The sequence below is a fragment of the Hypanus sabinus genome, chromosome 21 (assembly GCF_030144855.1).
Source record: "Hypanus sabinus isolate sHypSab1 chromosome 21, sHypSab1.hap1, whole genome shotgun sequence".
Lineage (NCBI taxonomy): Eukaryota > Metazoa > Chordata > Chondrichthyes > Myliobatiformes > Dasyatidae > Hypanus > Hypanus sabinus.
In genome coordinates, this window is record NC_082726.1 from 61,472,457 (window position 1) to 61,487,071 (window position 14,615).

A 14,615-nucleotide genomic window follows, 5' to 3' on the forward strand; every position below is an offset into this window, starting at 1 on the left:
GCCCCATACTTTGGTCTGCTTTTTTTTTCACTGCAGAAGGACATATAGATATAAAAATGTAATTATGTAATGCATCTCAGTCATATTTTAATCATTTTTTTCAATGGCTTGAAGAATAGAAATGCATTTCAACCAATGATCATGAGTCATCTTTGCTTTCCCCAATGCCAAGTCCTTTAAATTTTCCACTTTGCAAATGAAGTGAATGAATGTAATGTCTGGGAAGAACATTTATATTAATTATGCTCATGTACTTGACCTTACTGAGTGGGAGGAATAATATGCTGGCCACAGAGAAATTTAAAAGCTTCAGTCACTTTACTTCAGGGAAGCTGAATACGTCAATAGCGTTCACTTTGAAAAGTAAGCTGGCCATACAGTTGATTAAAATTGATAGGAAACTTAGAAGAACATCATTTGTATTGAGTCAGGCATTCAGAAGTCACTTTGATGTTATTATTCTGCAGCCTACAAATTGCTCTCCACAACGTATGGATGTGGCCACTGCTCTTTCAGTACATCTACAATTTACCTGCATTCATATGCACACTGTACAAGTTAAAGCAAAATATTGTAGAGATTCATACTTAAAATAAATTGGATGGGTGATCAATAGATATAAATATCTACCCTGGATCAAATATTCTACCAGTAGTAAGATTGATTAACTTTTAAATGAAATGAGTACCTACACTCTCAATCCATTTCTTCTTGATGGTCACCAATGGTGCTGCTTTAAATGGAGCCATTGATGTAAGGTTTAAAATTCCTGAAGGTATCTCTCACACAGAAGTTCTCATAAACAACAGGTAATTAATAACTCAACAATATGTTGTGGGAATGCTAGCTGGAATATAACCATTAAAGCTTCGGAAGTGGCTACACAGGGTGATAGGGTGGTTAAGAAGGCTTATGGAATGCTTGCTCTTATTAGTCAAAGCACTGAGTTCAAAAGTCAGGAGGTTATGTTGCAACTTTATTGAAATCTGGTTAGGCCCACCTTAAATACTGCAAACAGTTCCAGTTGCCCCATTTTAGGAGGGCTCCTGAGGTTTTGGAGTGGGTGTAGAAGAGGTGTTGCCTGGATTAGAGGGCTTGTGCTATCAGGAGAGACTGGATAAGCTTTGGCTGCTTTCTCTGGAGTGCTGGAGACTGAGGGGAGATATGCTAGAGGTTTATAAAATCGTGAGAGACATAGATAGAGTGGACAGAGAGTATCTAGTTCCCAAGGCTGAAATCTCTAATACCAGAGGGCATGCATTGAAGGTGAGAGGGGGTAGGTTCAAAGGGAATGTGAGGAGTAGCTCCTGGTATGGTGGTAGAGGCAAACACTCACATAGACATAGAGAAGATAGTGAACCTGGTGTAGGTAGGAGGGATTAGTGTTTGGGTGTTTTTGATTTACTTATTAGCTGGTTCAGCACAGCATTGTGGACTGAATGACCTGTTCCTGATCTGTACTGTTCTATGTTCTAACCAAGGCACTGGGAAGAACTCACCTGGTGATAGGCAATCTTGTGTCTTGGTCTGACAGAATAGAAAATCCTATCTCATGCTGGAAAGACAGAACTGCAGTGCTCCCTTAGTAAGATACTCTGCAGGGGTCTTGGGAATGTCTCCTTACAAGCCTAACAGATCCAAATGTTACTTCCCTTAATAAAAAAGATGGTGCAACTAGTTCAGGTTCAAGTTCAAGTTTATTGTCATTCAACATGTACACAGCTAATTGAAACAATGTTCATCTGGGACCATGGTGCAAAACACAGTACATGCATCACATGCACCATGTAAAATAATATTAACACAATAATGTTAATAGGTAATTTAAACCATCTGTAGATGTCCAAGTTGACAATTATCAATGCATTCAATGCAGTGGGCTGCAAATATTAGGAGATGAGAATGAATCAAGTCGATGTGGTAGGTTTCTGCATCCTTTGACAGTTTTTCACTCAGTGTTCCTTGCCTGATGTAACACGCCTTGTCCCCGATCAATGTTATCTTCATGGAATGTCAATCACTTGAGTCCACAGGAGTCTTCTTTTATTCCGTTTCTAACAGCTGCCTGCCTTCTCCCCACGGGACCAAAATGTAACCGGCGACCTCAACATCATGCGATGTAATCTACTGGCCAAAAGTATGCAAACCGCTTGAAGGTCAAGGCAGTTTCGGTTTTCCCAGTCTTCTGTAAATGTCTTCAGCGCTGATCTTCAACAATTGGAACCCACACAGACTGAAAACAGAGGCTACATACTTGAAGCCAGCATCTGATTTTTCAAAGCATGTACAATTCCAGAGTTTTAATGCTAGAGCTGATAGAAAATATATGCTACTGAAGGTCAGATCTTTGTTCTTGTCCAACATTGAACAGGGTACACAGTCCAGATAAAACTGTTATAATACACTGAGTGGCCACTTTACTTGGTACACCTGACCACATGTTCGTTAATGCAAACATCTAATCAGCCAATCATGTGGCAGCAACTCAATGCATTAAAGCATGCAGACATGGTCTGGAGATACAGTTGCTGTTCAGATCAATCATCAGAATGGGGAAGCAATGTGATCTAAGTGACTTTGACTGTGGAATGATTGTTAGTGCCAGACGGGGTGGCTTGAGTATCTCAGAAGCTACTGATCTGCTGGGACAACAGTCTCTAGAGTTAACAGAGAATGGGGCAAAAAAAACCCCAAAACAAACAAACAGAAAATAAACAGTGGTCGAAAACACTTTGTTAATGAGAGAGGTCAGAGGAGAATGGCCAGACTGGTTCACGGCGACAGGAAGGTGACACTAACTCAGATGATCACGCTTTACGACACTAGTGTGCAGAAGAACACCTTTGAATGCACCACAGGTCGAACCTTGAAGTTGATGGACTTCAGCAGCAGAACACCATGAACATGCTCTCAGTGGCCACTGAGTGTTGCTGCCCTTTTCCTGGTTTTCTGTGAATGTGTTCAGCTGGGTGTTAGTCTTCAACTGGAACCCATATTATTTGAAAACACTGGCTCGATATTTGAAGCGAGCGCCTGAATTTTCCAAGCAAATCCTATTCCAGAGTATTAATAACCGAGCTGACTGACGATACATGCAATTGAAGGCCAACGTTGCAATATCTTTGTTTTTGTCCAACATAGAGCATGGTACACAGTCTGAATAAGAATATTAAGATAAAAACAATTAGGACAGGAATCCAAGGCAGGTTCGTGAGCAGCCAGTAGAACTATCCCTACTCGTCGCCCAAGACCGCTATAGAATTCCCGATCTCTCTGAGGGACTTTGAGCGGTCCCCCGGGTGCTCCCGTTTCCTCCCACAGATCGGTAGGATAATCGGCCATTGTGAATTGTCCCTAGTGATTAGGCGTGTGGTAGAATCTAGAGGTAACTGATGGAAATGCGAGGAGAATAGCCCATAAGCAAAAGTAACAAGGGCATGGAATTAGTGAGAAAGCATGGGCTCAGTGGGCTGAAGGACCTGCTTCTGGGGCACAAGGGAATAAGAACTATAAACTCTGCAGCACACAATTCCAGATCTGCAGCGTTGTACGGCAAAGAAACGGGACGTTCGGCCCACTATATCTCTGACGATCCACGTACCAATGTACACTAATCCCATTTACCCACATTAGGTCTGTAAACTGTTAGGATTTATCTATATAAGCGGAGACACAAGATATTGGAATCTAGATGCTGGATTGAACGGCATCTGTGTGTGTAGGAGGTGGGGAGCGGTGAGTGATAGTCCTAATGTAATTTTCCACCCTGAAATATCGACAGTTCCTTTCCCTCCACAGACGCTGCTCGACTTTAGTTCCTCCAGAAGCTTGTGTATTGCGAGTTTATGTCTGAATGCCTCTTAAACCACCAAATAGTATCAAATTCCACCACCTCCTCCGGCAGCACGTTTCAAACTCAACCCCTCCCGGTATATGATATAAAAAACCTTACACCTCAAATCCCATTTAAAATGCATTCATTTCACCTCAAACCTATGTCCTCTTGTTTTTGATATCACTGTCATAAGAATATTGTGACTATTTACCCATGACTATCGTTTTATAGCCTCTGGGAACAACCTCAGAACAGGAGTCCCCATAGAACAGAGACGAGGAGGAATTCCTTTAACCAGACCGTGGTGAATCTGTGGAATTCATTGCCATGGACAGCTGTGGAGGCCAAGTCATTGCATTTAAAGCGGAGGTTGGTCGATTTATGGTTAGTAAGGGTGTCAAAGGTTACGTGGAGAAGGCAGAAGAATGGAGGGCGAGGGAGGTTATTAATCAGCCATTAGGGAATGGCGGAGCAGCCTCAATGGACCGAATTACCCTGCTCTGCTCTTTTGTCTTATGGTGTCAGTCAGGTTTGTGCTCAGCATCCTTCGCTCACGGGAAACAAGCCCAGCCTCTCCACCCTCTCCCATAATTACAATCCTCCAATCCAGTTGTTCGTGACTCCATCGCGACCGTGTGAAATATTTCGACCCGGTATTTAAGCGCAAGGGAGAATCCTGGTGCAGCAGTATGAGAAGGTAGTAAGCGCTGATCTAACGGGAGTCTATCCAGGTCAAAGCAATCGACCTGTCCAACTGATTCCCAGGGAACTGGGATACAGCAGGAATTGTCGCCCATCTCAACGAGACTGCGGGAGAGTCAGACAATGCGGCTGGTCTCCCGCAGAATCACGAAATATGAAAGCAGACTGCTTAGATTGAGTCTAACCGTACTGAAAGATCTATGCTGCAATTTCTAATCCGTTGTAGACAAAACAATATGCAGTTAACAGTACAAGCGGCTTTTCCCCCCAAAAAGTGGATATTCCCCGCCCTGTAATATCGAACAGTAATAGTGATAATAAATTTGCAAGTATACACTCGAGGGAAGTTAAACACTTCGCAGAAATGTTTCCTAATTCCAACGGCAAATAAATCTGCTCTATCCCATATTCTAGTCTGCGGCTAACAAATTTAGTCCGTCTCTGCAATAAACATCAAACTACGGAGAAGAGGGGGCAGAGGGAGCGGTTCTGAAGACTTGCCGAGTGCCGAGTACCGTACTGTCCGCATCCCGGGACGAGACGAGAGAGGGTCTGCAATTGGAGGGGTCCGGTCACGTGGGTGAATTAACAACAGGGGCGTGTTCAGATGTAACTCGGTGGGGCCGAGCGAAGTCTTGCCAGAAGCGTCAGAGAGAAAAAAAAGCGAGGAGCGGAGCATGTCTGTGAATCGGTGTAAGTGGGCTTCACCAAGTCTAGAAGAGGGAGGAGTCCTGAATGGTACAGGTGAGGAAAGCGCCGGGCAGCCGGGACTCTCCCTCCCACAATCTGGCAATGTGATCATTGGCTAATCGCAAGAATCATTTCATTCGTGGACTGTGCGAAGCAAAGCAAGATTGAAGACTTCGGCGTCTTTTAAGAGTGAAACCCATTTACTGTCTCCTTTGGTGCCGGGAGTTCGATGCTCGGTGGCGGGCCGAAGACTATGCCCGTGGAACCCAGAATCGAGGCGCCGGTGAAGCCGGGACGATGCCGAGGCTCGATGACCAGTTAATCGTGAGAGTGGCTGTCCGCGAGAGCCAGGAGTAAGAGGAGACTGCCGCAGTAAGTGGCTGCGGTGCGAGGATTGGGCGAAAGTTGCCGGTGGTCACGAATGGCTGTAAATATGGCCATCGGACTGATTAAGTCAGCCGTGGTGACATTTTCGGAGGTGGTTGGAGAGAGAAGCAAACAGATAAGCGGTGCTATGCATGAACCGCTGCGGCAGCGCAAATTGCTGCTTATCATCGTGTGTATAGCAATGCTACTGGACAACATGCTCTATATGGTGATTGTACCCATTGTACCAAACTATATTGAAACATTAAGAACTTACAAAGTGGTGTACGTCACAGTACCCACCAATGGGACCAATGGGTCTTTGTTCAACTCGACGCGGAAAGCTGTCTCGGAGAGAAGCCCCAACGCAAACGAAGACGTCCAGATTGGAGTGCTGTTCGCCTCCAAAGCCATCCTCCAGCTGATCTCTAACCCATTGACAGGTCCCTTCACCGACCGCGTAGGCTATGACATTCCGCTGCTGATCGGGCTCGCTATTATGTTCTTATCCACCCTCACGTTTGCCTTCGGCGAGAGCTATGCCATGTTATTCATAGCCAGGAGTATGCAGGGGTTGGGGTCCGCCTTCGCGGACACCTCGGGAATCGCCATGATCGCCGACAAGTACCCCGAGGAGTCGGAGAGGAGCCGAGCCCTGGGCATCGCCTTGGCTTTCATCTCCTTCGGTAGCTTAGTGGCGCCCCCCTTTGGTGGTATATTATACAAGTTCGCGGGCAAGTGCGTTCCCTTCTTAGTGCTTTCTGTTGTCTCTCTGCTGGACGGTATTTTGTTGCTAATGGTCATTAGGCCCTTCTCTAGTAGAACACGTCAGAATATGCCGCAGGGCACCCCCATCTATAAACTGATGATCGACCCCTACATTGCTGTTGTGGCCGGGGCTCTCACCACCTGTAACATTCCCCTGGCTTTCTTAGAGCCGACAATATCAAAGTGGATGAAAAAGACAATGAACGCTGGTGAATTGCAAATGGGACTCACGTGGCTGCCGGCATTCTTCCCCCACGTCCTAGGCGTGTACATCACTGTAAAGTTAGCCGCTAAATACCCCAATTACCAATGGTTCTACGGAGCGTTAGGTCTGGTTATTATAGGTGCTAGTTCGTGCACGATCCCAGCCTGCAGAAATTTTGAAGAACTCATCTTCCCGTTGTGCGCCCTCTGCTTTGGGATTGCCCTGGTGGACACTGCCCTCCTGCCCACCCTTGCCTTCCTTGTTGATATTCGTTATGTGTCCGTGTACGGTAGCGTCTATGCCATCGCTGATATCTCCTATTCCGTTGCCTATGCCTTGGGCCCCATTGTGGCCGGACAGATCGTTCACACTTTGGGGTTTGTGCAACTCAGCCTTGGCATGGGGTTGGTCAATATCCTCTACGCCCCTACGCTGCTGTTCCTCAGAAACGTGTGTCAAATGAAACCCTCTCTGTCCGAGAGAAATGTCCTTTTGGAGGAGGGACCAAAAGGTTTGTATGACACCATCATAATGGAAGAACGCAAAGCGACTAAGAAAACTCACGTTAGCTCGGCAAGCAATCTCTCCACGCCCTCGGTCCTGGATAACTCCGACCAAGAGGACTCCAGTGAATAATTCCGCGTGAAGATGATTCATTCAGTAGTGACCATAGTTAGACTGATTTCCACACACTTCAATCGTCGCAGGACATAACTGAATGTGATGCAACTTAACCCTGTGATGTACTAGATGTCTAATATAATCCGGATTTTTTTAAATTTAGGTTATATTTGCGTACAATATTTAAGTATAATTTATGTAAACGCTAATTCCATGGGTTTAATCAGAATGGAGATTTTGTCAAAGGCGGAATTGTGTCGACTTGTACTCAATCAAAATTCAAAGTTAATAATCCATATCTAACACGAGCTTATTTAAGTAATGTCAAGTGCAAAACTTCCTCGAATTGAATTTGTGTGAGTTTTAGGTAATACACCTGTATTAAAAGAGCTAAAAATCTGATTTTTTTCAGGGATCTAATGGGAATATAGATAGTGTACATAGTGTCTGCTCCTTTTAATGCCCCCTCTGAGCTCAATCGAAAAAAAAAGTAACTACGTTGTATTTTTCTCTGCGAATGAACCTCTGTCACGGGCTACTTCAACTTATATGTGCTGCTATAAAATACCTGGTGTCAGATTAAAAACTGGATTAAGAGATGATGACTGAGTTTTAATAAATTGGTTCCGCCAGTCCTTACGTTCAAAACAGCGGATTAGAGACGCAGAGTCGGATTCTTTCCCTCTCTCTCTCTACACAGTTTTGAGATCTGATCGACAAATAAAACGTCTGATAAATCAATAGGTACATACTCGGAAATAATGTGGGTATAACATTTATATCGGGTAGATCCCAGAACATCTGGAATATTTTTGCTTCCACACACAATGTTAATTTTAGCAGATACACACAATTATATTCCTTCCTTCGAATTCCACAACTTCCTGCCCTTTTTTTGGGGGGTTTCATCCCCCCAGAAAACAAATCTGGTTCTAATATCAGATTTGCTCATCTTGTATAAACCATTATTTGTTTAGTTCCTGGAATATTTTGCTTGGAGTTAGTTTGTAAGAACCCTTATTAGCTTCTCGCTAATACAATGGAAAACGCTATTTGAAAACCGTTCTCGCTTCCGATTCCATTCTCCCGAACTCCCCGCAAACAACAGCGGAGAATGGGCAAAATAAAACCACAAAAGCAGGGCGGGGAAACAGAGCTTTTATTGTACTTCACGCGACAGCGGAGTGGGATTTTGGAATGCATTGTCCAATAGGACGGTGGATGGTGGCTTTCAACGGGAAGTTTAAAATAATATTTGAAAGACTAAATTGAGAGAGTCAGGGTTTGTCTCCAACAGTCAACTGATTTACGGCGCTCTGCGCTCAGTAAACATCGGAAGACTCAGTTCCCATTGGGGAAACAATTTTGGTTCATGGAGTGAAAATCAGAATAGTTAAAAACAGCGTACTGATGAATGAACAAAATAAACTTTTTCTTAACCCGTCCCAATTTTCGATTCACTTCGGAGTTTTATTCGCCGTTCCCTCCGCGCCGCACAATTATATTGGACAAGGAAAAATAACTCTTTTCTGCGAGACTGTTTACGACTTCAGTCTGTGAAGAGCGTCACTTGGTGACTATTAAAACGTTAAACATAAAAAGGTTCAGTTTTCCTATGCAACACATCGCTGAAGCGCCGGGTTACAAGCGCCGACTCAAGCCGCTCTTACCCAGAACCTACAGTCACACGGGCAACTATTCCACTCAAACCGGGATAGGCGCTGTCCGGTAACCGTGCACCGAGTGACTGGCTATCCGACGTGGCACTACGTGGCACTACTATTACGAAATGGTACTAAGGCAACTCGTTAAAAGTCCGAAAGTCAAATCATATCCGGAATTCACCACAAATAGGATGTCGAGATTGTATTTAAAATTAATCGACAGCGTTAAAATGAAAACGTAGTTATAAATAAAATTAATATAAAATATTGCAATAAATGAAAGCGTTTCAAGTATTTTTGCGTAGTAGTTGTAATTAATCGGAAAATGCTCAGTTCGGTACAGTTAAGCGATTGGGTGTTGAGTCGCCTCCGTGTACGAGTGGATTTGGTCACTGTTAAGCCAAAAGCAGCTTTCACTGGGATGAAAATGATACAAAATGCGGAAGGAACTCAGCAGGCCAGGCAACAGCTATGAAAAGGAATAAACAGTCCACTTTCGTCAGTCCTGATGAAGGGTTTCGGTCCGCTATGTTAACTGTTTATCCCTCTACATGGATTAGATGTTGCCCAACCTGCTGAGTTCCTCCAGCAATTTGAGAGTTACTCTGGATTTCAAACATCTGCAGAATATCTTAAGTTTATGAAAATGATACAGCCTTTCATTGGAACTTGAATCGGCTAGGTAATGCTCATTGAAGGCAAAATTTTATAGAATGTAAATAATCATTCGGCAACACCCCGGGGATGTGTGGTTAACTTGAACTAATTTTGACCATAGACCAATCAGACAAATTTGTTTAAATTATCACGCGTAAGCAGTATATTAGACACAGGGGATGTTGGAGCTATCCGGTAGTATATGATAGCAGAGAAACTCAGCTGGTCTTTCATCAGAAAACTACTTCAACCAACGTTAAGTTCTGTCCACAGCAGCTTGCTGAAAGTCGCAGGCATAACCTTCCAAAGAGCGAAGGTCTGCCATTCAAAAGTGGCCTATCAACCCTCACCTCGGCACACCGACCTCCCACCCGATCCCTCAGCGCCCAACCCGAAACCACTCTCCTGGCCTCTCTACTCGAAGTGAGTGAATACTGTGCGACGTCTGAGTGTCGGGTGTGATGTTGGACGAATAGGGAAAAGGGGAGGGCGTTGCCGTTTCGAGGGAGAGTATAATCGAGCTCGCCATCGGTTCTGTCGCTCCCATCCTCAACGCAGTGGTAGAAGTGGTGAGCCGCCAGTGCCGGCGCACCGAGCGAGTTGACCAGCGGCCAGTTTCCGGTTTCCAGTCTCCAACATGGGACTGGAAATGGTGTCTCTACTAAAGCGGCAGTTCCATTCGTTCTGTATAGATTCCTGAAGATCGGTAAGTGTAACTATCGATTTATTATCTCTTCTCATTTAAAACTTCAGAAACGAACAGTACCCGTGAACTGGGTTGGTCCGTTTGTAAGTTGAAGAATTTTGGGTTATAAGTGGACAGGTTCCATTAACCAGCGCTTGAACTGTGTTCCGATTAGGGGGACTAGGTAGTTGATCCAAATTCTCCGGTATATCTCCCCAAGTACATCTCTCCTCCGTTCCCTTTACTTCCCTCCACTGGTATTTAAAATGCTTTCTGTTTTCGTATATGTCAAGTTACAGGTAAGAGCTTGAGGCTGGGAGGAAAGTGACATTTTCATTTTAGTGTTAAGGTTAGGTTAATTACAGACAGTACATTATATTTACACAGCCCATAGACGCATTTTCAGGGACCCTACCTCTTTTACTTAAGGGTTTCCTACGATTCTTCTGTATTTATTTTACTGTGGATGTCTGCAAGAAAATGTATTTTGATAATAAATTTACTTTGAACTATGATTTCTTAGATAAGTGGAGAACTGTGTAAAAATCATAATGGGACTTTGGGTAAATATTATAGAATATAAAGCGAAAGGTAATAAAGAACTGCGGAACATTTATTTATTGATACAGAGCAAAGCGTACCTACTTACATTATCTCTTTCATCCAGGGGGTTTATTCGTGCACCTGTGCCCTGTGTGTCCGCCGTTCGTCCAGATTACATGCGATCGTCACAAACCATGATAGCCCCGCGTAAACCCAATCAGGGTTCGGTGCGACCGAGAGCTCGCAGGAACAGCTATGTATGACTTTTATTCACTTTCTTACACAGTGATTGTTCGAATGCTGACATGCATTCTTATTCTGCTTTCGTGTGCGGAAGTTTTATAGTGGAACTCTGAAACTTGATAATCAAATGCATCCCGAATGACGTGCATAAATTAAACTGGACATGGTGTCTGATCACGTCCTGCCAAGTATTAGTTTAGCTTTATCAACATGGGACAGGATCGATGAGATGCGGCAATCTAAACACGAGGAAATCTGCAGATGCTGGAAATTCAAGCAACACACACAAAATGCTGGGGGAATGCCCCAGGCCAGGCAGCATCTCCAGGAAGAAGCACTGTCGACGTTTCAGGCCGAGACCCTCCGCCAGGACCCTTCTTTAGTCCTGCTGAAGTGTCTCGGCCCGAAACGTCGACTGTACTTCCTATGGATGCTGCCTGGCCTGGGGCATTCCACCAACATTTTGTGTGCGTTGCGGTAATCTAATTGTTTTTGTGTAGTATACGGTTGTTGTAGGAACTGCCCGCCGACCCCACCCCCCAACACACACACACTTCACATCAATACTCTGATAATTTAATAAACGCTACTTGCAGTGGCGCAGCTGATAAAGTCACTGCCTGACAGGCAGAGAACCGAGTTCCGTCTTCCCGCGGGGCACTATGCGCGGAAGTTTTCACGTTCATCTTGTGACCACGTGGATTTCCTCGAAGTGTTCCAATTCCCTCCCATACCGCCAACTGGCCACTGTAAATGGGGAGTATCTGCGGAAGTTGAGAGGAATGAGAAAAAGTAGTGAGGATGTGATAGAGTGGACGCGGAGAGGACGTTGCCTACAGTGGGGGAGTCTAGGACCAGAAGGCACAGCCTCAGGTCCGATAGACGGACGTCAGCTTAGATAAAAAATCAGGAGAAATTATTTTTAGCCAAAGGGTGGTGAATCTGTAGAACTCATTGCAAACAGCCGTGGAGGCCAAGTCATTCAGTATATTTAAAGCGGAGGTTGATAAGTAAAGGTGATTATTTAATAATAAGTAATGTTTGATTAGTAAGGATGTCACGGGTTAAAAGGCCAAGACAGGAGAATAGGATTGAGAGGGTTAATGGTTGAATGGTGGTGTAGACTTGCTACGCCGAAAAGCTTAAACCTGCTCCTGTGACCTATGATCACGGGTTTGCACAGACGCGGTATTCTCAATGGCGTGTTTCTCTATTGTATCGATAACTCCACTATAGAAAGTGAAACTTGTGTGATCTGTGATACTGAGTGCGCATTCCCTTTTAGAATTATACAATGTGACTAATTTATCCACTGGGACATTGTGAGTCAATTTTGCACTATGCCGGTTTAACTAGCTCACTAACAATTCTCCCATAGCTAAGAAAGTGTCACTGATGTGGAGAGAGCAGTATGCTTGCTTTGCCGTAATCCTAATAAATGATACTGAGCTAGAATAAAGCAAAATATCATCTAGGCATTTACTTATGGGGCTTAGGTTCAAATAAAACGTGGTTTTGTTCAAAACTATAGGAACAGATTTTTAGACCTACACAATACCTTTCACCAACTCGAAATAGTCTCAAATGATGCTCAGATAATGCTCTATCATAATCACACAAATTATAAATGCTGGTGAAATATTTATCAAAATGCAAAATGCAGTTTGCAATGTAAGTTTGCAAAAACCAGCATACCTGCTTATTAATGCACATAACTAATTAGCCAATTATGTGTCAACAACTCAATGCATAACAACGTGAAGACATGTCAAGAGTTTCAGTTGTTCAGAATAAACATCAGAATGGGGAAGAAATATGATCTAAGTGATTTTGCCAATGGAATAATTGTTGGTTTGAGTAACTGTTGATCTCCTGGGGTTTCACCACAACAGTCTCTAGAATTTACAGGAAGTTATGTGAGAAATAAAAAGCATCCAGCAAGTGGGAGTTCTGCGGGCGAAAACGCCTTGTTAAGAAGAAAGGTCAGAGGAGAATGGCCGGACCAGTTCAAGCTGACAGGAAGGCAACAGGAACTCAAATAACCATGCGTTACAACATTATTGTGCAGCTGAGTAACTCTGAATGCACAACACATTGAGTCTTGAAGCAGATGGGCTACAGCAGCTGAAGACCACACTGGGTTCCAGTCTTTTACCTAATAAGGTGGCTACTGACTGTATATACACTGTTTTGCAATGAATTATCTATCAGCCAATGAGACCCCTACAGACTGATCTTTCTTTTTTGACTGTTCAACTGCTTCGTAATCAATGATGGTTGTTAAAATCAATTTCACTTTTCTGTATCTTGTAGGTGTTGCCCAAATATCCCCTCCCTCCTCTTCAGGACACATTGGACACCTACCTAGACTGTGTGAAACACATGGTGACAGAGGACCAATACAGAACCACCAAAGCCATCGTAGAAAGGTTTGGGGCCCGCGGTGGGGTCGGAGAGCTTTTGCAGGAACATTTGATGAAGCGAAAAGAAAACAAAGTTAACTGGGTAATGGCAACACTTCATTAGCAATTAAAAGCATGCATTGAACTCAAGGTGTCTTGCTATACTACGCAGAAGGCCATCCAGCCACAGTCTGCAGGAAAATGTTACCAAGAAAATTAATTTTTGCAATGTGCCTGCATGGGATCTAGTTTGGACTGTACTAGGAAAACTGTGCACAAGATTGTTCTATCTAAGGGAGTGTCCAAGGGAGTGAGAAAAATGCATCTTCTTTACCACCCTGATATTCATGTGGTTACTTTCAGGGAGCTGTGGAAATTCACCCTACCATCCTTCTGTACATCAATGTTCCTGACATACTTTACCTGCCATTGCTATATGCTTTCCTCTTGGATTTGACCTCCTAAAGTGCAACATCGCACATTAGTTCAGATCTAGTTCCATTTGCTAATTTACTGCCCATATTTCCAGCTGGTCTACATTCTGCTAAATCCTTTGAAAAACTTCCTCCTTCTCTGAAACTCCTTCAATTTTATAAATATGCAAACATATTCATCGTCTCATACATTTTCATCCAAATCATTCATATATAGGTTGCAATATCTTGATATTGAGGTCTCTGAATTGCTGTGAATCCCAGTGAAGGGGAAGGTCCTGTATCCACTGCACTGGTCCTCCAGAAGCTAACCAATGCCTTCATCATCATTCCATTCCTTCATTTAAACCATCTTGTTTTGTCTCTCCAGCTGATTGTTGGAAATGGACATGAGGGGAAATCAAGTAGACTTGGCCTATACTGTCTTGTGTTCAGAAGACTGAGAGGTGATCTCATTGAAACATACAAAATTCTTATGGAGGTTATTATCACAGTGAACCAGATGATTTTTCACTTGCAAAATGCTAGATGAACTCAGCAAGTCAGGCATCATCTATGGAGGGGAATATAATAATTGGCATTTCAGCCCAAAACATTGACTGTTTATTCCTCGTCACAGATGCTGCCTGACCTGCAGAGTTCCTTTAGCAGTTTCTGAGTGTTAACCTGGATTTCCAGCATCTGCAGAATCTCGCGTTCTTGAATTGTTCCTTGGCTTGGTGTCAGGAACAGGATGTTGGACTCTTGAAATATGGCTTGCCAATTTAGAAATGTGTTAACAAGCAATGAATCTTTGTAAT

The 14,615-nt window shown here is 43.7% G+C and overlaps 2 protein-coding genes across 3 annotated transcripts in view; both read left to right on the forward strand.

The window, feature by feature from the left end:
• The first annotated feature begins 4,260 nt into the window (after positions 1-4,260).
• slc18a3a (solute carrier family 18 member 3a) lies at positions 4,261-7,282 on the forward strand. Of its 2 annotated transcripts, XM_059946965.1 has the most exons (2): positions 4,261-4,279; positions 5,665-7,282. In XM_059946965.1, exons 1-2 carry the CDS (start codon positions 4,261-4,263, stop codon positions 7,200-7,202), a joined length of 1,557 nt encoding a protein of 518 aa, XP_059802948.1. In that variant the 3' UTR covers positions 7,203-7,282. The 2 variants fall into 2 exon arrangements, with proteins under 2 accessions (XP_059802948.1, XP_059802949.1); XM_059946966.1 differs by lacking the exon at positions 4,261-4,279 and having other exon boundaries at positions 5,643-7,282.
• A 3,648-nt stretch (positions 7,283-10,930) lies between these two features.
• Positions 10,931-14,615, forward strand: part of chata (choline O-acetyltransferase a) — a 61,129-nt gene continuing 57,444 nt past the window's right edge. The window contains exons 1-2 of the mRNA XM_059946967.1: positions 10,931-10,993; positions 13,293-13,484. Of these exons, the coding sequence (XP_059802950.1) occupies positions 10,931-10,993; positions 13,293-13,484 (255 nt within the window). The remainder of the gene's footprint in view (positions 10,994-13,292; positions 13,485-14,615) is intronic.